This window comes from Mustela lutreola, chromosome 6, assembly GCF_030435805.1.
Source record: "Mustela lutreola isolate mMusLut2 chromosome 6, mMusLut2.pri, whole genome shotgun sequence".
NCBI classification, from domain to species: Eukaryota; Metazoa; Chordata; class Mammalia; order Carnivora; family Mustelidae; genus Mustela; species Mustela lutreola.
The window spans coordinates 42316402-42339343 of NC_081295.1; the positions used below are offsets into that span (position 1 = coordinate 42316402).

Below are 22942 nucleotides of genomic sequence, written 5' to 3' on the forward strand. Positions count from 1 at the left end.
TTGGCATAGAATTCATCTATAAAAAATTAAGTGTATTTTGTGCTACTCTTATAACCTCTGAAAATTTATTTCTGATAAATCTACCAAATCAAACTGTCTAGTGCCTTGATATCTTACATGATAGTTGGCCATAACTGTATCACATGACACAGCACGAAATGACAGTGATGTTCAGAAATAAGAAAAAATGGCTTTGAGAAGTTTTTACCTGTATATCAAATACAATGAAGGTTCTTATCAGTGGACATTCAAAAGTCCTTAATTTACTTTTTTTCTGTGAGAAACACAGGGCATGTTAAATTTGTATCATTTACTCAGCCATCCATCTCCAAGTTCCACCCCAGTTCCTCCTTACAGATTTCTTATATACAGTCATAGTTACATTATCTAAAATAATGTCAAATGCTATGAGTGATGCTTGGCACATAGTAGCTTCTAATATAGCTATAATAGTAGCTATACTATACTATACTATATATATACTATACTATAGAATATATAATATTATAATATTATGTAGCTATAATAGTAGCTACTAATACAGCTACTATGTGTTGCTGGTGGTTGTTGCTGTTGCTGCTGCTGCTGCTGTTATTATTATTATTATTATTTCAGGTCTGACAAGTGAATCTTTGTATGTCTGTCATATGCCCTTTAGAAATTCTCAAGTATGATTTGCTTTAGTTGCTCAACCCAGCGATCCCACAAGGGAAAATGTCTAATATGCAACGCATCTTCTATATTACATTCTTCTTATTTGGACAAAACAGGCAAATCACCTTAGAAGTGATTGAACTGATCGCAAATATGTTTATAATATTATGTGTGTGTGTATATCCCTAGATAAATGTTACCAAGTAATTATCTGAAGTGGCAAATGTTGAAAACAAATTTTTGATCACTTCATCACAAAGGTAACACTGACTAAAACAGCCCCTTCTCATATTTCATTACCTTCAGACTGTGGGAAATCACTTGCAATATTATTAAAGTATTTCACTATATATTTTATTTTTATAGTAATGAATCTGATATTCTCTACTCTCCTTTGGTTTCTTATATATCGTCCATATATCATTCATTCCATTCACTTAAAGCATCGTCTTCATTTCCAGGTATTTCTGTTGGTGATTGGTCAAGAGAAGTTGAATCTTTATATCTTGTTGAACTCAGCTCAGACTGTATCTCAGTTGTTGAGGCTTTTTCTCCCCAGAAAGACTTGACTGCCCCCCTGAAGAAAAAGCAGAAACAAAACAAAAGTCCATTAAGAACTGAAAACCAGGGGCACCTGGGTGGCTCAGTGGGTTAAGCCTCTGCCTTTAGCTCAAGTCATGATCTCAGTGTCCTGGGATGGAGCCTCACATCAGGCTCTCTGTTCATTGGGGAGCCTGCTTTCCCCTCTCTGTGTCAAATAAATAAATAAAAATCTTAAAAAAAAAAAAAGAATTGAAACCCAAACTAAGTAGATATATATAATTTTCTATATTTAGAAGTGCCTCCTTAGTCATAATTTATTTTTAGTTTGTTGTGTATCCACTATATTTATGATAGTAGATGAGCCCTCAGACTGTACTCATGTAAGTGTTAGAAATATTCTTTTAAAAAAATGAATTGGGGCGCCTGGGTGGCTCAGTTGGTTAAGTCTCTGCCTTCAGCTCAGGTCATGGTCCCAGGGTCCTGGGATTAAGCCCCACACTGGGCTCCTTGCTCAGCAGGGAGCCTGCTTCTCCCCTGCTTGCTTGTGCTTGCTCTGTGTCTCTCTCCCTTCCTCTCTCTGCGTTCAATAAATAAAATCTTTTAAAAAATTAGAGTAGGTTACACTAACCAAGTTTTAGAGTTATGAAAACTACAACTGAACAATACACATATTCATTCAAAACTTTTTTTTGCAATTACTATATAAAATTATAAACATTGCACATATTTCTCTCTCATGGTGGGAAGCAAGTCATGAGCTCAGGTAGCCTGATGTAGAATAGTTGCAGGAGGTATACGGGGTGTTGGACTGTTTCAAGATACATGTGGGAGGCCTCCTGGGATATGGTTATCATCAAACAAGCAGGGAGACAACAAGGAGGACATCAAGTAAGGGTGATGACTCAGTTCAACCCTTTACCTACCAGTTTATAATTATGAAGATAAGTATAAAGATCACAAATATACAGATAATAACTCCTATGGTCAGCACAAAAACTAGGACTGCATCAGTATCTGGCCGGCTTGTTCTTTTCATTTGCAATTCTAGAGAAAAAAACACACACCTGATGATTATTACCACTGGAAAAAAAAAGAGAGATATCTAAATGGAAACTTTATAGTTAAAAAAAACTGAAAAAATTTTAAACACAGAAGAATTAGTGGAAAGAAAGTTATTATTAGTAAACTTGCTCATCACCTTTGAAATGTCCTTTTTAAACATGAAGTCAAAAGAATTGAACAATGAACATCCTGTACTCCCACCACCTAGACACTACCATCAACATTTTATTATCCATTTACCCATCCTTCTACAAATTCATTGACCCATCTTATTTTTCAATGCATTTCAACATAATTTGCTAATGTCTGCACACTTCCCATAAAAATCTTCAACAGGCATATCAAACAAGTTCAATACTTGCTTACATTTTTTTTGAAGTAAAATTTATGATGAATTGCACAAAGATTTTAAGTGTACATTTACTTAGTTTTGGCAAATGCAAACACACATATGTAATTCAAACCCTATGAAGACACAGAATATTGCTATAACCCATCAACTTCCTTGAGCCCCTCCCAGTTAATTCCTGACACATCTTCTGGAGGGAACTACTCTACTGATTTTCTTTTCCACCACAGATTAGTTCCGCCTATTTTAGAACTTCTTAGGAATGGAAACATATACTATGTATTCCTTCTTGTGAGGCTTTTTTACTCAGTCTGTTTTAAAGATTCACTCATAATTTTGCATGTATCAATAGTTTTTCTTTTTTGTAGGTGAGTAGTATTCCAATTTGTTTATTCATTCTTCTACTGATGGACATCTAGGCCATTGCAGCTTTAAGCCATTATAAATAAACTTCTGGGTGGGGTTATGGACATTGGGGAGGGTGAGTGCTGTGAAGTGTGTAAACCTGGCGATTCACAGACCTGTACCCCTGGGGATAAAAATATATGTTTATAAAAAATAAAAAATTATAAATAAATAAATAAATAAATAAACTTCTATGAATATTTTTATGCAAGTTGTTTGCAAACACACATTTTTCACTTCTCTTAAATACCTAAGAGTGGTACTGCTGGGTCATAGGGTAGAGTTACACTTTAGTTTTCCAAGAAACTCTAAGATCTTTGTCCAAACTGATTGTACTGGTTATACATGTTTTGTGAATTTTTTTCTCTCAGGTTTTAGCTTGCATATTCATTTTTCTAATGATTTCTTTTAATGGACTAACGTTTTTTATTTTGATGAAGCCTAATTTATCAATGTTCCCTTCTATGGTGACTGTTTTCTGAGTCATAACTAAGTAACCCTTGCCTATTCCAGTATCATGCAGATTTTCTCGTATGTTTCCATTTTAAAGATATATGGTTTTAGATTTTACATTTAGAACAATGACATATCTCTAATTTTTATATATGTTGTAAGATAGGGTTTGTAGTTTAATTTTACACAAATATCCACACAACACTTTTTTTTTTTTTTTTTTTTTTCAGGTACACAAGGTAATGCCAATGTTATCCTTGACCTGTCTTCCTGTAGAGTTACTAAATTGTTTCTTAATGGATCTGAAGCTACTATGATGCCATTCAGTGTACCCGAGGCAGTAATTTATTAAATGGAAGCTGGCATAATGAAAAAAAAAAAAAACAAAAAACAAAACACACAACACTTTTAAATTATTCTTTCTCAAACTTTCTGCTCTTCCAGCAAATAAGTCTATTTAAGAGACACAGCCAGTCTATTGTATGTATTATAACAGTGCTACATTTTAAATTGGTGAAAAGCCAATTTGCATCAAATATTACTTACTTTACCAATTATAAAGCTTTCTTGTGGTTCTTCTCGGTCCCCCAAATTATAGGATCCTAAAGAATTTGTATGGAGAAGGACCAGAGAGATCACCAGATGGAACTACTGAATTACACAGATAAGTGAACCAACGTTCAGGGCCATTTAATGATTTCCCAAGCTATGTTTTATATATTGTAATATTTTAATTTTGCTAAGTACCACTCTACCAGAAGCAGTTTCCTATATGGGCAATCTCAATTGCTTATTTGTCTGGATTTTCGTTCTACTCTTTAAACACCATGGAGTACAATTTTTCATTTTCCTTAGTAATTCCAGTGCTATAAACTCAATTAGTGATCTCACTAAGTAGTTCCAAGTGTGACAGAGAAATCAAATCATATTTATATGCCAACATTGCTGGATTTTTCAAATCTTTTTTTTTTTTTATAATTTTAGATTCCAAAAGCAATAAGGTTTTGTTTTTTTTTTGTTTGTTTATTTTTAAGCTAAAATGAAAGACACCTTTTAGGATTAAAACCTGAGAAGAAGAAATGCAAAATTCCATTCCATTTATTCACTGCCTTATAATACTAGCCATGAGAGGATAAAGAGTGAGAGGTATAAAGATTTTACTTTATTTCAAGGGTAGTCTTCTTGCAAGGATCACTTTTATATCTAGACTACTTTTATACCTTAAAAAAAATGGGCTGCATTTCCTTTTGAAATTTTTAAATGAAAAATAGACTGAATTTCAATATTCTCACTTCTTAAGAAAACAAAGCTAAGGTTTACATTAGTTTTCTAGGGCCACAATAACAGAGTACCACAAACTGGGTGACTTAAAGACAACAGAAATTTTTTTGTCTCATAGTTCATGAGGCTAAAAGTCTGAATGCAAGGTATTGGTAAGGCCACCCTCACTCCAAAGGCTCTGGCGGTCTTCCTTCCTTTCTTCTTCCTACTTCTGGTGGCCCCGGATGTTCCCTTATGGCTTATGGCAACATAACTCCAGTCTCTGCCTCTGTTTTCACATAGCTGTCTTCTCCGTGTGTGTCTTTGTGGCTTCATGAGACATTCTCTTCTCTCTCGTTCTGTATTTGTGTCCAAATTTCCCTCTTCTTATAAGGACACCAGTCATAGTGAATTAAAGACTCACCCTATTCTAGTATGTATGATCTTATCTTAACTGAACAAATCACATCTGCAATGATTCTATTTCCAAACACAGTCACATTCTGAGGCTCTAGGAGTTAGGACTTGAGAAGGGAGACACAATTCAATTCATAACAATGCCTAATTATAAAGACAACTATTGTGGAAGTGAAAAATCTGATGTACAGAGGATGGATAGGAAATTTTCATTAACTAAACCATACTTACCCTAAAGATATTTCAATTGTGTACTTGTTTCAAGGCAGTACCATACTGTGTTGACATTTATAGACAAAATATCTGTTTGATGTCCAAACAGCCAAAAGGGTCTATCCCAGTGGTATTCCCAATTGTCATTTTTAAAAGAAACTAACTGATACCAAAGTGTTCTAGAAACATTTTTGTCATTTAACCAGATCATGTTCTGAGATGACAGAGCTAACCCACCAGCCTTGGACTGCTACAAGAGAGAAGTCGGGAGTTGGGGGAAATTGGAGGGGGAGATGAACCATGAGAGACTGTGGACTCTGAGAAACACGCTGAGGGTTTTGGAGGGAAGAGGGGTGGGGGGTTGGGTGAGCCTGGTTATATGTACTAAGGAGGGCACATATTGCATGGAGCACTGGGTGTGATGCATAAACAATGAATCTTGGAACACTGAAAAAATAAAATAAAGTAAAAAACAAAACAAAACAAAACCCAAAAATGTATTATGAGCTGCCAAGGCAAAAATAAATAAATAAATAAATAATTTTTTAAAAAGAGAGAAGTCAACTTTGTTTCATTTAAGGGCTAACATTTCAGGATCTATGTTCTAGCCCTTAGCTTACACACTGTCAAATGCATATTGACTTCTATGAAACAAACTGAGGGTTACTGGAGGGGAAGGGAGTGGTGGGAATGGGGTAACTGGGTGATGGGCATTAAGGAGAGCATGTGATGTAATGAGCACTGGGTGTTATATGCAACTGATGCATCAATGAACACTACCTCTGAGACTAATAATATACTATATGTTAACTAAATTTAACTAAAATAAAGTAAAATTTTTAAAAAATCTTCCAATCACATGAGGAGCTATGGTCATAATAAGGACTAGGCTGTGGGGACAAAAACCAAAGAATGGCTCCCCAAAAGTTTTAACACACTGAACTAGTACTCACTGAGGTATTTTTCAGTTTGATGAGGTCTGGTCCTTTCTTGCCTTTTTTAGCACTTTATTGAAATTATCCTTTTAATAACACTTGATATCTCAACTTAAGATTATGAGCTTTCACATGAATGTTTTTTTTAAAGGTAGTAAAAACATTAAAGAAACTTATAGTTTATTTTTAAAAGTCAGTCCTGAAACACTTTAGCTTATTTCCATTTTAATAAAAACTCTTGTGCTGAAAGATGTTTCTAAACTATAGCATAAATTCTTTATTTGGGATTGAGAAAAAGCTTCAAGAAATCCATGAATTCTCTTAAAAAGTAGCTTTTAGCATATTTATGTGGGTATTTTTCTGGGAAAAACCTCCTGAGCCTTGATTGGATTCTCAAAGGAACTTGTGACCAAACCCCCTCATACCTTCAACAACAATGACAACCATAATAAAATGGTTAAGATCAAAATGGACAAAAAGAAATAATGGGATATATTAGATATCATAGTCTAAACTGAAAGGACATGCACACAGATCCATTTTGCAAGGCAAACACCGTTTCTCTCGTATAAAATTATACTCAAGATTTGTTTTTTATGACATATATTGAGGACTGCATTATTATTTCATCAAAAAATATTTTCTTCAAGTGAATAATTTTTAAAGAACCATGTTTGGATGTTTCTTAATTTTATTATTTTACTATATCAAAAATTTTGTAAGCATCCATGAGGATTCCATGTACCCATTTTCACTTTTGTGATAGAAGTAAGAGATTATAAGTCAAGTTAGAGCACTGTTCTTTGGAGATGCTTCAGGAATGCACTGAGTTCCCCAAAGGGAAACACATCTGACTCTACTTTGTGAAAAAGAAATTAAGCACCACCTTGTAGAAAGTCTAAATGATATAAACCAGTGGTTTCCCAGAGGTTGTCTCCAAACCAGCAATACCTTGGAACTTATTAGAAATGTAAACTATTGTGTCACCTCGCCCTAGATCTACTGAATCAGAAACTCTGGGAGTGGGGCTATCAGTCTGGTTCAAGGAGCCCTCCAGATGATTTTGTTGCTTTTTAGAATTTGATATAAGCAAACCAAAACATAACTGGGCACTTACCACTTGTTGTATAGACTGTGAATTTCACAGATGCTATTATTTCATTATTATCCAAGGTAGAACACTCAAAAACCGAGGGATGAACTTCCCTGCGTACTTCCAGGATTGCTGAATCATTTGCAAGGATAATGGGTTGCTATTTAAAAAGGAAAAAAAAAAGTGCCAACATTCTTCATGTAAACTTAAGATCAGGAAACAATTTATTTCCCATAAGGAAAGAGTAGTCATAATCTCTCAATCTAGGACAATAATTAATTATGCACATGGATTTTAGAGTCAGACAATCCAGACATCAATAATCCTACTACTTCTGCCTGTGTGACCCAGGACAAGATACACTCTGCTTCTCAGTTGCTTATCTGTAAAATGCATATAATGATAAGGATTACCTCATAGATTGTTATGTGGGTTAAAAGAAACTGTAGCGCTTGAGTTGTCTGATATTTAATAAGCCCTCCATTAATGTTAGCTATTATTATCATCATCCAATTCCTATACATACAAATAAAAACTTTGCTTCCAAAATAGAATACTTTATATAAAAGGGATGTTTTTAAATTCTGATAATAGCTGACCCAAGACATATATTCAGTTTCAGCCCCATTTATTAATGTAATTATTATTGCATTAAAATCCAATTCAATTAAAATCTCAATAATAATAATAAAGTTGTAAGATTTTAACTTCATTTATGCAAACTGCTTCTAAAGAGAGAGTTTTCTTATAGCCATCAAGCACTGGGAAAAAAAAAATTATCACTCACTAGCAATCACCACGTTACATATGTTTATTACTTACTTGGTCTGGCCTTAGAAGTTTCCAAATATATTTGAAGCGATTTACAGGAGATGTATGAATACATGCTAGTCTAACACTTTCAAGACTTTCTGAAATTGGTCTTCCCCCTAAAAACAAGAAAAATTAAATACATATATACCATTAGGCATTATAAATTGTTTTATACAAAGGCTACGTTTAAAAGCCACTTTCAGTGTTAAAATCAACTATATGCTGGACATTCTCAAAATTATTATTGAGGGTTTGAATGTAGACAAGTAGAGAGGAGTGATGGATGAAAAGCAAAGTCACCAAAAGAAGCAGGTGGGAAATACAATAGCTGTGTGTTCCTTCCACAGAAAATATGGCAAGGGCAACCAGTTTAGTGATGTATTAGATTAAACTTTGGGATCTGCTAGTGGCTTTCAATTTACTGGTTAGGGACCACACCCCTGCCACACCCTGACTAGAGATAATGAAATCTCAAAAGTAGTATAATATGATAAAGAACAGCTTTCAAAGTTCCCAATTTAAAGTTTGCCAATCTACTCATAAAATACCATTACCAAAGTGTCAAAAGTGTTTCACCATAGGACAGCCTTGACCAGAGACCCTGAGTATAATAAGCTTCCAGTGTATTATGGAGACTATATGTTAAATTTTAGACATCACTGACAAATGTAAGGCAAAGGCAGAAAGGTACTCTGAGCTTTAACTGTCTAGAGAAGTGGAATTTTAAGTTTTATTATTATTTACTTTCAATATATCAATTTCTCAATTCCTTCCACCCATGGCAACCTGAGGTTAAGGCTATTTCCCCAGAGTAAAGTCTTCCTCCTCATCTCCCTCCAATACAGAGTCCAACTCACAGCCACAATCTACTGGTCCACGGCATTCTTCTACCCGTACAATACACTTGGATTCACCTCCAGGGCATCCATTTGTTAGTATGACTTCTCTAATACCAACACCTTTGGTGAAAAAAATCAGCAAATTGTTAAGAAAAATTCATTCCACTTCCTTTACTTTTCCATCTAGATCTTATTTTGAGACTCTTCTTCTAATTTCAGAAGTTAAATGCCTAAATTTAGAGTGATAATACTTAGAATATTTTTATGCCCCTCATTTTGAATTATTTCATAAAACAGCATTTCTCAAAGTGAGTTACATGAAACACTAGTTCCTCTAGTTGTCACCATAAGAAAAAGGATTCCAAAATTATACACATTGAAAATGATACATTAACTAAAATTAAATTGTCCTCTGTATTAAAGGATTTTGGGGGAACTTTTTAATATGCTAGTAAATTAATGAGCAGAATTTATCTTAGAATTGACAGCATGTGACAAATAGCAGCATTTCTCCTTTTTTAGAGGTGTATAAAATATGCTTCTCGTAGCTGATGAAAGTCTTAGATTTGATGAAATATAGTAAGATGCAGGGTCTCCCAAATTTGTCTGGCCAAGGAAGTTTTAGAAGTGGTCTTGGACCTTTGAAGGACATTCAAAAAATCACATTTTAAAACATAAATAAGGGGAGGCTGGGGAGCTCAATGAGTTAAGCCTCTGCCTTGGGCTCAGGTCATGATCTCAGGGTCCTGGGATCCAGCCCTGCATCGGGCTCTCTGCTCAGTGGGGAGCCTGTTGCCCCTCTCTCTATGCCTGCTGCTCTGCCTACTTGTGCGCTCGCTCTTTCTCTCTCTTAAATAAATAATTAATTTCAAAAAACTTTTAAAACATAAATATATGCTTTTTAATATTTAGGTTGCTAAGATCTCTGTATTAAATAAAGGAGGACAAACTATTAATGACCAAATTTCAATTTATAACAAGATAATCTCGAGTGCTATGGTGAGTGCTGTGGACTGTATAGGCCTGAGGATTCACAGACCTGTACCCCTGGGGCAATAATACATTATATGTTAATTTTAAAAAAATCAATCATATGCTCCACCAGCTGAGCCAGCCAGGTGCCCCTAAATTGTAATAAATGTTGTCAAATACCCTGAAATTATATTTTATTTGTTTGCATGTTCCAATAAAACCTTATTTATGGGGAAAAAACAAGATACTCTCTTGAGAATTACTACTCTTTTTTATAACAAGAAGTCAAGTCTTTACTAACAGATCTCAGCTCTCCACTGGGTTTGCTTTTCACCACAGAATTAAGGAACATGTTCTATAGCAAGTGACCTGTGATAAGAGAATGTAGCCACAGGCTAAGGAACAATCCATCTTGATTTCCCTGTCTACCAGATTCCCTCTTTCAGCCCCTAAACATGTTAATCATAAACCCATTCTCCCATCCAAGTACTAACCAGGCCCGACCCTGCTTAGCTTCCGAGATCAGACGAGATCAGGGTGTTCAGGGTGGTATAGCTGTAGACATAAACCCATTCTCAAGGGCAAGGAAGAGTAGACGCCTAGAGATGACTTAAAACAGTGCTTCTCAAACTTTAGAGTGCATGCAATCACCTGTGAATCTTATTAACAGGCAAATTCTGATTCAGTAGGTCTGGAGTAGGTTCTGAGATTCTGCATTTCTAACAAGCTCCCAGATGATAATGATGCAGCTGGTTTGTGAACCAAACTTTGAGTAGCAAAGGAGAGGACTCTACATGAGATAAGGAGATCAAAGGTTGGAAGAGGAAAGATCTCTTTTCTTTTGAATTTTTCAGTTATAATTCCAGTATAGTTAACATACAGTGTCATATTAGCTTCAGGTGTACAATACAATGATTCGACAATTCTATACATTACTCAGTGATCATCATAAGTGTACTCTTTGAGGAAAGATCTCTTGATTAAAAGAGATGCCTAAGAATGGCTGCAGTATAGCGTCACTTGAATTTATAAAAAGTACCTCTCTAGATGCACAGCCTTATTCTGAAATGCATAAATATTTTCCAAGCAAGTTTATTTATGAATTTATTTAGCCAAATGCAGTTCATTGCGATAATGTGTGTAGGTGTGAGATTTTCTGTAACTCCAAGTAACACTAAAAATCTGCCTGGGTATTCCAGAAAAAGAAAACTTTTTGACTGCTAAAATACTGTTTTGAGAGTTCAATAGAATTTTCAACTAAGTGCTTTTGTTCCTCTAGTTGTTTTAAACTGAAAATATTTTAAAATATTTTAGATGTAAAATATTGCCTTTTAAGGTATCTTTCTCCTTAGAATTTATCAGCATCTGACATATTATATGTTTTAATATTACTGTTTTAGGTTTTTTTATTGTGTTCAACCAACATACATCATTAGTTTTTGATGTAGTGCTCAATGATTCATTAGTTGTGTATAACACCAAGTGCTCATCACCACACATATCCTCCTTAATAACCATCACCTGGTTACCCATCCTCCTTACCCCCACCTCCCTTCTGTAACCCTCAGCTTGTTTCCCAGAGTCAAGAGTCTCTCTTGGTTTGTCTCCCTCTCTGATTTCTTCCCATTTGGTTTCCCTCCCTTCCCCTGTGGTCCTCCGTGCTACTCCTTACATTTCACATATAAGTGAAACCATATGATAATTGCCTTTCTCTGCTTGACTTATCTCATTAGCATAATACAGTCCAGTTCCTTCCATGTCAATGCATATGGTAAATATTCATCCTTTCTGATGGCTGAGTAATATTCCATTGTATATACAAACCACATCTTTATCCATTCATCTATTGAAGGACATCTTGGCTCTTTCCACAGTTTGGCCATTGTGGACATTGCTGCTATGAACATTGGGGTGCATATGCCCTTTCTTTTCATTAATCTGTATCTTTGGAGTAAATATCCAGTAGAACAAGTGCTGGGTCGTAAGGTAGCTCTAAACTTCTTGAGGAACCTCTATACTGTTTTCCAGAGTGGCTATACCAGCTTATGTTCTCATTGACAGTGTAGCAGGGTTCTCCTTTCTCCACATCCTTGTCCACATTTGTTGTTTCCTATCTTGTTAATTTTTGTCATTCTAACTGGTGGAAGGTGGTATCTCATTGTGGTTTTGATTTGTATTTTCCTGATGACTGGTGATGTTGAACATTTTTTCAGGTGTCAGCCAGTCATATGTTCTCTTTGGAGAAGTGTCTATTCATGTCTTCTGCCCATTTCTTGACTGGATTATTTGTTTTGTGGGTGTTAAGTTTAAGAAGTTCTTTAAAGATCTTGGATACCAGCCCTTTATCTGAAGTGTCTTTTGCAAATATCTTCTTCCATTCCGTGGGTTGCCTCTTAGTTTTGTTGACTGTTTCCTTTGCTGTACAAGAGCCTATCATCTTGACGAAGTTCCAAAAGTTCATGTTTGCTTTTGTTTCCCTTGCCTTTGGGGTATGTCTTGAAAGAAGTCTCTATGGCCGATGTCAAAGAAGTTACTGCCTATGTTCTCCACTAGGATTCTGATGGATTCATGTCTCACATTTAGATCTTTCATTCATTTTGAGTTTATCTTTGTGTATGGTGTTAAGAGAATGGTCAGTTTCACTCCTCTGTATGTGACTTTCTAGTTTTCCCAGCACCACTTATTGAAGAAACAATCTTTTTTTCCATTGGATATTCTTTCCTGCTTGTTGAAAATTAGTTGAGGGTCCATTTCTGCACTATTCTGTTCCATTGATCTTTGCGTCTGTTTTTGTGCCAAAACCATGCTGTCTTGATGATTAAAGTTTTGTAACAGAGCTTGAAGTCAGGCATTGTGATGCCCCCAGCTTCGGTTTTCTTTTTCAACAATCCCTGGCAATTCAGAGTCTTTCTGGCTCCATACAAATTTTAAGATTGTTCCACCTTCATGAAAAAATTTGACAGTATTTTGATGGGGATTGCACTGAATGTGTAGATTGCCCTGGACAGCATAGATATTTTAACAATGTTTACTCTTCCAATCCATGAACGTAGAATATTTTTCCATCTCTTTGTGTCTCCCTCCATTTCTTTCATTAAGTGTTCTGTAGCTTCTATAGTATAGATCCTTTACCTCTTTGGTTAGGTTTACTCCTGGGTATCTCATGGGTTCTGGTGCTATTACAAATGGAATCAATTCCTTAATTTCTCTTTCTTCAGCTTAATTTTTGGTGTATAGAAATGCAATTGATTTCTGTGCATTGATTTTGTTATCTGCCACATTGCTGAATTACGATAGGAGTTCTAGTAACGTTGGAGTGGAGTCTTTTGGGTTTTCCACATAAAGTATCATGTCATATTTGCCAATTTGAATGCCTTTTATTTCTTTTTGTTGTCTGATTGCTAGGACTTCTAGTACTATGTTAAACAATAATGGTGAGATTGGGCATCCCTACTGTGTTCCCGACCTTAAGGGAAAAAGCTTTCAGTTTTTCCCCATTGAGAATGGCATTTGCTGTGGACTTTTCATAGACAGCTGTTATGATATTGAGGCATGTTCCCTCTATCCCTATATTTTGAAGAGTTTTAATCAGGAAAGAATAATGTATTTCGTCAAAAGCTTTTTCTGCATCAACTGAGAGGATCAGATGGTTCTTGTTTTTTTCTTTTATTAATGTGCTCTATCATGTTGATTAATTTCTGAATGTTGAACCATACTTGCATCCCAGGAATATATCCCACCTGGTTGTGGTGAATAATTCTTTTTGGAAGGAACTCAAACACTTGGAAGTTAAAGAACATCTGCTAAGGAATAAGTGGGTCAACCAGGAAATTAAAGAAGAACTTAAACAATTTATCGAAACTAATTAGAATGAAAACACGATGATCCAAAACCTATGGGACACTGCAAAGGTGGTCCTAAGAGGAAAATTCATAGCCATCCAAACATCTCTCAAAAAATTAGAAAAATTCCAAATGCACAAGCTAATCTTACATGTAAAGGACCTGGGGAAAGAATAGAAAATAAGGCCTAAACCAAGAAGGAGAAGAGAAATAATAAAGATGAGACAGAAATCAATGAAATATAAACCAAAAAACAGTAGAACAGGTCAATGAAACTAGAACCTGGTTCTTTGAAAGAATTAATAAGATTGATAAACCTCTGGCCAGACTTATCCAAAAGAAAAGGGAAAGGATCCAAATTAATAAAATCATGAATGAAAGGGGAGAGATCATGACTAACACAAAGGAAATAGAAACAATTAGAAATTATTACCAGCAACTATATGATAACAAATTAATCAATCTAGAAGAAATGGACGCATTCCTGGAAACTTATAAATTACCAAGACTGAAACAGGAAGAAATAGACAATCTGAACAGACCAATAACCAGCAAGGAAATTGAAGTAGTAATCAAAAACCTCCCAAAAAACCAGAGTTCAGGGCCAGATGACTTCCTGGGGAATTCTACCTAACATTTAAAGAAGAAATAACACCTATTCTACTGAAGCTGTTTCAAAAAAATAGAAGTAGAAGGAAAACTTTCAAATTCATTTTATGAGGCCAGTTTTAATATTATTTTTTGTCTTTGCCCCTATATACACTCCTTGAAGGCAAGGAGTTTCCTCTGCTTTATTCTAGCTCCCAAAACAATACATGACACATAGTAGGCAAAATTCAAAACATCATTTGATGAATGAATAAATATATAATTTCTGAAATACATCTTTAAATAATAGAGTAATACAACAAAAATTACTAGAACTCCCATAAAAATAATTCTGTGAAATTTCTCAAGGCAGCAAAGTAAATTACAAATGAATATTCACAAGTTTATTACATGTATTCTTCTAATTTGTGACTGACCCACTAAGGTTAAAGTAAAAAATGGGTTTAAAATTATCTCAAGGGACAGAAAGAATAATGATTGTCAGGGACTGAGGGGAGGGGAGAACAGAGTTAGTGTTTAATGGGTATGGAGGTTTTACTTCAGGATAATGAAAACGTTCTGGAGATGGTTGGAGGTAATGGTTACACAACAATGTGAACATGTTTAATGGCACTGAGTTGACTATTTAAAAATGTTAAAGTACTAAATTTTGTTAGATTTATTTTGCCACACTAAAAATATGTTAACTCAAATATAAATAATTCAGGTATATTTCTTTTAAAAAAATCATTCTGCTCTAGGTCTGCATGGATTTTTCTGTCTTCTTACCATTTGGTTTCTGTCTTTCCCTAACTTCACTATCATTTTTCCAAGGCAGTTCTATTTAGAATAAACTTAATATCATTGTGAATTATCTATTGTCTTCTCAGTAGTTCTCAAAGTGGTTGTCAAAAGATAGTCTTCTAACCAGCAGCATCAGCTTTATTTGTGAACTTGTTTAGAAATACAAATTCTTGGGTCCTCCAAAGGCCTAGTGAGTTAGTAACTCTGGGGTAGGTCCAGCAGTCTGTGTTTTAACAAGCCTTGTAGGCACTTAGGGTGAACACTTAAGTTTGAGAAACACTGGTCTATTATAGTATGTGTAGCCTTAATCCCACCCCCATGTAAGAGACTTTATGTCCAGTTTCCATTCATGTCATAGTTTTTTAATATTGTCTTCCCCCCCAAAGCTAATACCTCTTTTCTCCAAGACATAACATATGAATTGGAGAAATGTAGATTTTAGAAGAGACTATTACAAATAGGCAAGTTTTTTGATTTGCCACACAGTGTGTGGGAAGACATCTGTGAGATGCATCAGAAGATCCTTCAGCTTCTGAACATCTGTGAGATAAAGTTTTTCTTGGTGAAGGCAGTATATGCCCCCCCCCACAAAAAAATAGGGGCTGGCTTAAAATAAGACAGGTTGTGAACTGAAAATATCTTACCTTTCAAGTTTTGTGTGTAAATTATAGTTTGAGAGATAAATGCAAGTACACAATTATAAACAAAAATTGCCTGTTTTTACCTTCTTCCCCCCCCCCCCACCAAATATAATATTGTTGATTTATCTGCTCTTTGCTACTTACCACATGTAACGGTGCACATCCCAAATTCTACTTCTTTGACTACTGTCGTATTTGAAACTAAACATAAAGTGCAAAGATACATTATTTAATCATATGAAAACTTCTCAAAGGGAAAAACTCTTACTTGAGGATAAGGGATACAAGCACTTATCATATGGGAAGCAGATAGTTTTTAGTTTTATTTAATCAGAAAAGCAATGTCATTCCTACTGTATTTTCTATTATTGCTTAAATTAAAAGAAGCTTAAACCTTTGAAATGATGAGTTAAATTAGGAAATACTTTGAAAAGCTCTATATTTAAACTTTTATAAAATTAAAAATAATATTTTCATCAGCTCAATACATGGTGAGCTAAAGCTCTATAGATCAAAAAAAAACAAAACAAAACAAAAAGCCTGCCAATCAATTGTGAGGCCCAATTTTTTCTATTCTCTATTTTTTCAGAAAGATTTGAGTGCAACATTTCCATCCAAAAATAAGTCCTTATACCGAATATCCATTAAAATTATGTTCTACTTAGATTAAGATGATAAACTATTCCCAAGAATTTATTTCAACACTTTATTTAGCAGGATAACTTAGGAATATAAATGCATTTGAGTAGATAAGTACTGTTGATTTTTAAATCACAAGTTTCTCTGTTTCTAATTGTTCTGAAGTTTGGCATTATTTCCACCAGCTATAGGATATAACCAATTCTTCATAGCAGATTAGGACTAATGTCTCAAAATAAAGAAATATTACATGAGGTGTTAAAATTTTTTTAAGCATTGTATCCTAAATTAACAATATTACATGGGAAAGTGCAATGGAATTGAAGTCCAAATTGCTGTTTCTACAACTAATCAACTAAATTTGAGCAAATTACATAAACTCTGTCAGGCCTGATTAGCTATTCTGCAAAAATTTGGAAAGGAGAACCTATCTTATTTGATGATTCTCTAATAAGAATATTTGTAAGAATTAAATGAGACAACATAGGTGAAAACATTCTGTAACTTATTTAGTGCTATAAACATGCTTAAGATATCATAACTTCACACTCAGTGCACATCACATTTTCCTATTCTGATTTCTGTAAGACAATACCTTCATAAACACTGCTATTCTATACTTACAAGCACCAAATACAGTTCCCTGAATGCATAGTATGCTCTTGATCCATGTATGTTAAATAAATCAATATTGACATTGGGAAATTATTCAGACTATCAAGATCAATTATGAAATGATGTTTTTGCTTGAGACGCCTGGATACTTTCTGTTGGCACATTATGAGATGTAAATTAAAAGTTTAATCTTGAACATAGAAAACCACAGGTAGGAGAATGAGTTAATACCTTTAGACTGTTATAACCTCTTTTCAAAAGTCACTAAAAAACAATCAATCAGGGCGCCTGGGTGGTTCAGTGGGTTAAGCCGCTGCCTTCGGCTCAGGTCATGATCTCAGGGTCCTGGGATCGAGTCCCGCATCGGGCTCTCTGCTCAGCAGGGAGCCTGCTTCCTCCTCTCTCTCTCTCTGCCTGCCTCTCTGCCTTCTTGTGATCTCTCTCTGTCAAATAAATAAATAAAATCTTTAAAAAAAAAAAAAAAACAATCAATCAGCCCTATGTTCACTACCTATGCTACTTTGAGAAAGTTACTTAAGTTCTCCTAACTTCAAAAAAAAATTGGATTTAATAAGATGATCTCTGAAGTCCGTTTTGGTTTTGAGTGCCCATTAGGTCATTCAATGTCTTCCATTTTTTTATGGGAATCCTATCATGGTGGGTCAGAGAAATTGCATGTATCCAGACTTTAGTATTGTATTTGTCAAAATTTTCTGTTATATACCAGAGTAAAAAGGAAAAATATGGTCTGAATGTCAATAAATTTTTATGTGTAACTCATTAAAAACAGTAATATCCACTGATGCTAACTGGTTAGTGTTAATGTGTAAGGAATGCTGTGTCACAGGATTCTGTCCTATTTAATATTTTTATTAATGACCTGGAAAATACTGGTATCATACTGACTGAGTCCAGAGATTCTGAAAAACTAGGAAAGATATAAAAGATGTTCAGAGATAAATCTGGCTCTAAAAGTGCCACAGTGGAATACTTCATGAGTCTAACAAAATGAAACCTTAAGGAAGTAAGTCTTGTACATAAAGCTGAAAAGTAACTGTCCCCAAAATATGATAGGCAGTCTTAATTTGATAGAATAGGTGAAAATGAGTGGAGATTTCAATAGTAAGTTCAATAGGCATCAAGACTATGAAGAGGCCACTCTAAAAATCTACTTGGTTTTTAGACTTTACTGATAAAAGCCTGTCAGCCATAATGATGGAGATAATGATCCTACACTTTTTTTGTTCTGATCAGATCTTGGAAAGTTTTTTCAATTCTGGACAGCACATTTTAACTGTTGGTACATACCATCAGGGTCCAATATTAATTTTTGAATCCTTTTTTTAAGAGTTAATACATAAGGTTGATCTTTCATAACTTTTATTCTTCCTTAGAGGTGCTCCAAAGAAAATACAGTTATATTTATATAGGATAAAATGTAAAGAATGAAACTCATTCTATTTTGCAATTATTATGTAGATCTATTGTTGGCCCCTTTTATAAATGTAAGGATATAGGTATAGGAGAACTATAAATCTAAGGGCATAGGTATAGGTATACCCATCAATTTATAAAAGTTATAGAGTATACAAAAAGTATAAAAGGTGAGGGACGCCTGGGTGGCTCAGTGGGTTAAGCCGCTGCCTTCGGCTCAGGTCTGATCTCAGGGTCCTGGGATCGAGCCCCGCATCGGGCTCTCTGCTCAGCAGGGAGCCTGCTTCCCTCTCTCTCTCTCTCTGCCTGCCTCTCCATCTACTTGTGATTTCTCTCTGTTAAATAAATAAATAAAAATCTTTAAAAAAAAAAAAAAAAAAAAAAAAGTATAAAAGGTGTAAAAGATATGGGGAAGTATAAGAGGAAGGAGTATAAATCTAACACAATATTTTAGTAATTTTTCCCACATTTTTAAACATTTTGTTATTTCATCATCCATAGTGATGGATTTTATTATTTCTTATTGATTATTCCCAACTATGTGTTTTTTAAAGGATATAATAAATAATATGGAATAATATTAGAATATTAAATATTAGTTATAAAATGGAAGAAAGTTTGGAATTGCCTAGAAGGATGATGAAATTGTAAAATAAATCATAGCTATTAGATCATCCTTTGTTTTCTTATTTCTTTGCCCCTAGTATTGCATTGTCTTTCAGGAAGATAGAAAAGAACTCTGGAGACACTTTTCTGGAAGTCTTTTTCAGCTTGCATTGAACACAGTTGAAGTTTTTGAATTTTTCTTTCTTTCTTTGTTTTCTTTTTCTTTTTCTTTCTTTTTTTTTTTTTTGGTTCATTAAAGGTAAAAAGAAAATTGACAGAGAAAAAACTTCACAGTTGTTGGATTAATCAGAAGATGAACAGAGAGCAGCACCTTACATGCTGATGATGCTGAAACTGATTGCATAAGCAAAATGAGTGAGAGATGATGGCAACTTAGATGAATATCCTAGATGAATTTTCTCTAACTCAAGAATCAATGAATTAATATTTCACTTCTAAGTATGAAAAGGATATATGGTATTCTCATCTAGTTAGTCTTTCAATAGGAAAAACTTGATCCTGAAATGTTTTGTGAAAAGAAGCTGGACTATACTGTTTTGTCCATAACCATAAAAGGTTATGGACAACACTCTTTCCTCTTTAAAGCTGTTTATCCACCAAAATTTACTTGATAACAGGTTTGTAAATGAACAGATCATGATGGCAGGTATGTAAACAAAGGTGACTAAAAGAAAATAGATGATGTAGAAATGAATAAAATTCATTGGACCAATAATTCTAATTATGTTTTTAAGCCTAAAATGAAAACATTTTGTAATCATGGAGTAAACCACATGGTAGTCTCCTGATCAACAAAATACATAGCTTCACAGTTTTCAAAAGTATTGTGTGTTGGTGATGCACAAAGTAATAAACTATAATCTATTAGAGATGTACTTGAAGTCTGGAATCAATATTTATAAGATGGATACATTCCAGATTCATGCATAACAGTCAGTGAGCATTTAGTTGCTTTCAAAATATCTTTCCCATTTGGGATATATACATCTTCAAAACCAGGAAATATGGAATAAAAATTTGGAGTTTTCCATATTTACATTCTCACTAAAATTTCAAATTTGTTTTCATTAACCCTTTATTCTTACTTTTGTAAATTACTTGTAAAATGCCTTAAAAGTAAAAAAAAATGTCCATTTGATAGCAAATAGTGATGAATGTTTTTGCTGGTCGATTGAGAGTTAAAAGGGGCTTTGTCAAAATTTAATAATGGCTCTGGAAATTTTCCAATCTTACACACCTCCGACTGTTTACAGTTCTGAATTCTCACTCTCCCCAGAAAATGCAACTGCGCATAAAATTGTACATAGAAAATTCCAAAGTTCACAGATCAGGAAACTGAGACGAGGGAATAAGTAACTTGCCTACATTTTAATTTGTATCCAAGACAACATAACTTCATTGCCTGGGTTTAACTTAAACTCTATTTAGCATTTTACAGGTAGAACAGCTCAATACTAAAACTAATTCAACCACTTTTAAAACTAGAGTGAAGCAACAGCTATTAAATTTTAGAACATGTTTGTTGTCTAGTCTCTTTCACATTTCCAAAGTCAAGGACCTCTCCAAGCTCCTTGTAATGTAGTGAAGGCAATGCAAACCTCCACCCCACCATTAATCTCAGATGGCTAATTTCTTTCCATAGCTGAAAATCACGGTCATCAGGAAATAAAAGAAAAGCAGATAAATACAACAACTATTCTATATGTATAGAAAACAGGAGATTGCCAGGAATATTAAAAGAATCTTGGCTGGGTTGTTTACAGGGAAATGGTACAATTTCTACTGATTTCAAAGGCTGCAAACCAGCAGCTGGACTTCTACCTACCAGGATGTGAGTTACTAACCAATAAAACATGTATAATAGCTCGTCAAGTTTTAGTGCTTAATGAGCCAGCAGAATAAGGCAAGTTTATGGACCAAGCACAGTCTCATTCTCCAGATACCCAACAAAACCACAGTTGCTTGGAAGTTGAGCGTACAAATCTTACACCACCACACTACAGAGGTGCTCAAGTGTAGACCTGCATGAAGCTGACATGGGGCTTCTGGGCAGTTCTGCAGCATTTTGGTCTAAGATGTGTCACAGTAAGGGGAATTCTTAATTCTTTTGAGCTCCAAGCTAAAGAGCAAACGTGGAAAGGAGTAAGACCTCAAGCAATTTGGAACAGGAAAAAAAAAAATCTACAGTGGGAAAGAAAAACACGTAACTGCAAGGAGTCAAAATAATTCCCATGGGTGAGAGGTTACTCCCGACTCGTACCCCTTTAAAAAGGGGGGGGGGGCATCTTTTTCCTTCTCCAGAGCAATATTTAACAGCAATTCTGTAACAACTTTTATGTACATGCTTATTTTTCTTGCTGTGGCCTTGGAGAATTAGCACATTCTGTTCAAGGCCATTAGGCATATGAAAAAAGTATAAATTCGAGGCTGTCTGCAAGAGAGCTCTACGGATATTAACAGGGATAATAATTCTCATCGTCCTCGGACGGAGGGCAGGGCTTTGCCCTCAACTGGCCCCTGTCAAGGAGCCTCCCGCCCTCACCATCCTCCTCAGCCACAGACTGGGCTTCACTCTCAGCCTCGCTCTCGCTCTCGGCTCCTCCTCCGCCTCATTCTCGCCCTCGCCCTCGCCCTCGCGGGCCAAGCCGGGATCCTGGGCGGCGGCGGTGGCGTTCGTCCCACAGGCGGACTGGAGGCCCGCCAGGAGCAGCCAGCCGACCGTCAGTAGCAGCCCGCTGGAGCAGCCCGCGCCCCCGGGGCTCATGGTTCTCGGCCCCGACGGCCGACCAAGGCGCAGTCGCAGCCGCCGGCTCCTGACAAGAGGTGCGTCGAAGAGAGGAGCCGCCAGACTCCGAACCCCCGAGCCGCGCCCGGCAACCATTGAGGCGTCACGGCTCGTCACCGGCGAGCAGAAGGCTACTTGCGGTCCAAGCGCCGTTGGAACGCGCGCGGGGTCGCCCGTCGCACCTCGCTCGGCACTTCCGACGGCGCCTGGGCCGCGCCGCTTGCTTTCCGGCGTCGCGGGTGCGCGAGCGGCGGCAGCAGCCGCGCGCACGGCCTCCGTTACTAAGCAACGCGCTAGCCACAGCCGCGGGCGTTTCTCGCTCCCGCTTCTCTCCTATGAGAGACCTTCGTCCTTGCTACGTGTACTTCTCCGCAAACCATATCCCTAGACCCTGAAGCATTCTTCGTGTGACTTGGTTTCAAATTCCTCGCACGGAGTGTCCAACTCGTCATGTATCAAGAAGGATTTGTCATAGCCTTATTAAGTACGGTGCCCCAAACTAGATCCGTATCTGCAGGAGAGGATATAGGAAGCGCTTTCTTTCTCGGATTTGAATCTTTTGTTAATAATACACCAGAGGGTGTGTTTCTGTTTTAAGATTTGGTGCTGTTTCATCAATTCCATGTGGGGCTGCTTCATGCTAGATTGGGGGATGGGGAGAGACTGGAAGAGGGGAGCCTGCGACGATTGTCAAGCCTTTTCTACTCCATTCCGTATTTGGATAGCTGATGTTTGGGGAACCAAATCTAGAATGTAACCTTTGTCCCTGTTAATTTCTGTCTTCTTGCTTTTGTGCCTGTTTTTTAAGGCTCGCTGATGTTTTTTTGACCTCTTATTCTGCTGTCTGATATTAGATATTCCACCCAAGTTTGATTTGGGAAATACGTTTCTTTCAGGTCACTAACGCAAATGTTAAAAAGGGTAACACGCCAAGAATAAAGTGCTAAGAGGCCACTCTC

General features: G+C 35.9%; 1 protein-coding gene across 1 annotated transcript; it reads right to left on the reverse strand.

Moving 5' to 3' along the window:
• Window positions 1-519: 519 nt before the first annotated feature.
• SPACA1 (sperm acrosome associated 1) lies at window positions 520-22112 on the reverse strand. Its single transcript, XM_059177117.1, has 7 exons — window positions 21761-22112; window positions 16028-16084; window positions 9055-9156; window positions 8207-8313; window positions 7409-7544; window positions 2121-2241; window positions 520-1231 (listed from the first exon to the last, which is right to left on the reverse strand). Exons 1-7 carry the CDS (start codon window positions 22077-22079, stop codon window positions 1075-1077), a joined length of 999 nt encoding a protein of 332 aa, XP_059033100.1. The 5' UTR covers window positions 22080-22112; the 3' UTR covers window positions 520-1074.
• Window positions 22113-22942: the final 830 nt, after the last annotated feature.

Coding starts and splice junctions, on each gene's coding strand:
- SPACA1 (XM_059177117.1), bottom strand. CDS start 22,079: ATGGTTGCCGGGCGCGGCTCGGGGGTTCGGAGTCTGGCGGCTCCTCTC. Junction 9,157..16,027: donor GATGTGCACCGTTACATGTG/GTAAGTAGCAAA, acceptor TTTTCACCAAAG/GTGTTGGTATTAGAGAAGTC. Junction 8,314..9,054: donor TGGACCAGTAGATTGTGGCT/GTGAGTTGGACT, acceptor TCTTGTTTTTAG/GGGGAAGACCAATTTCAGAA.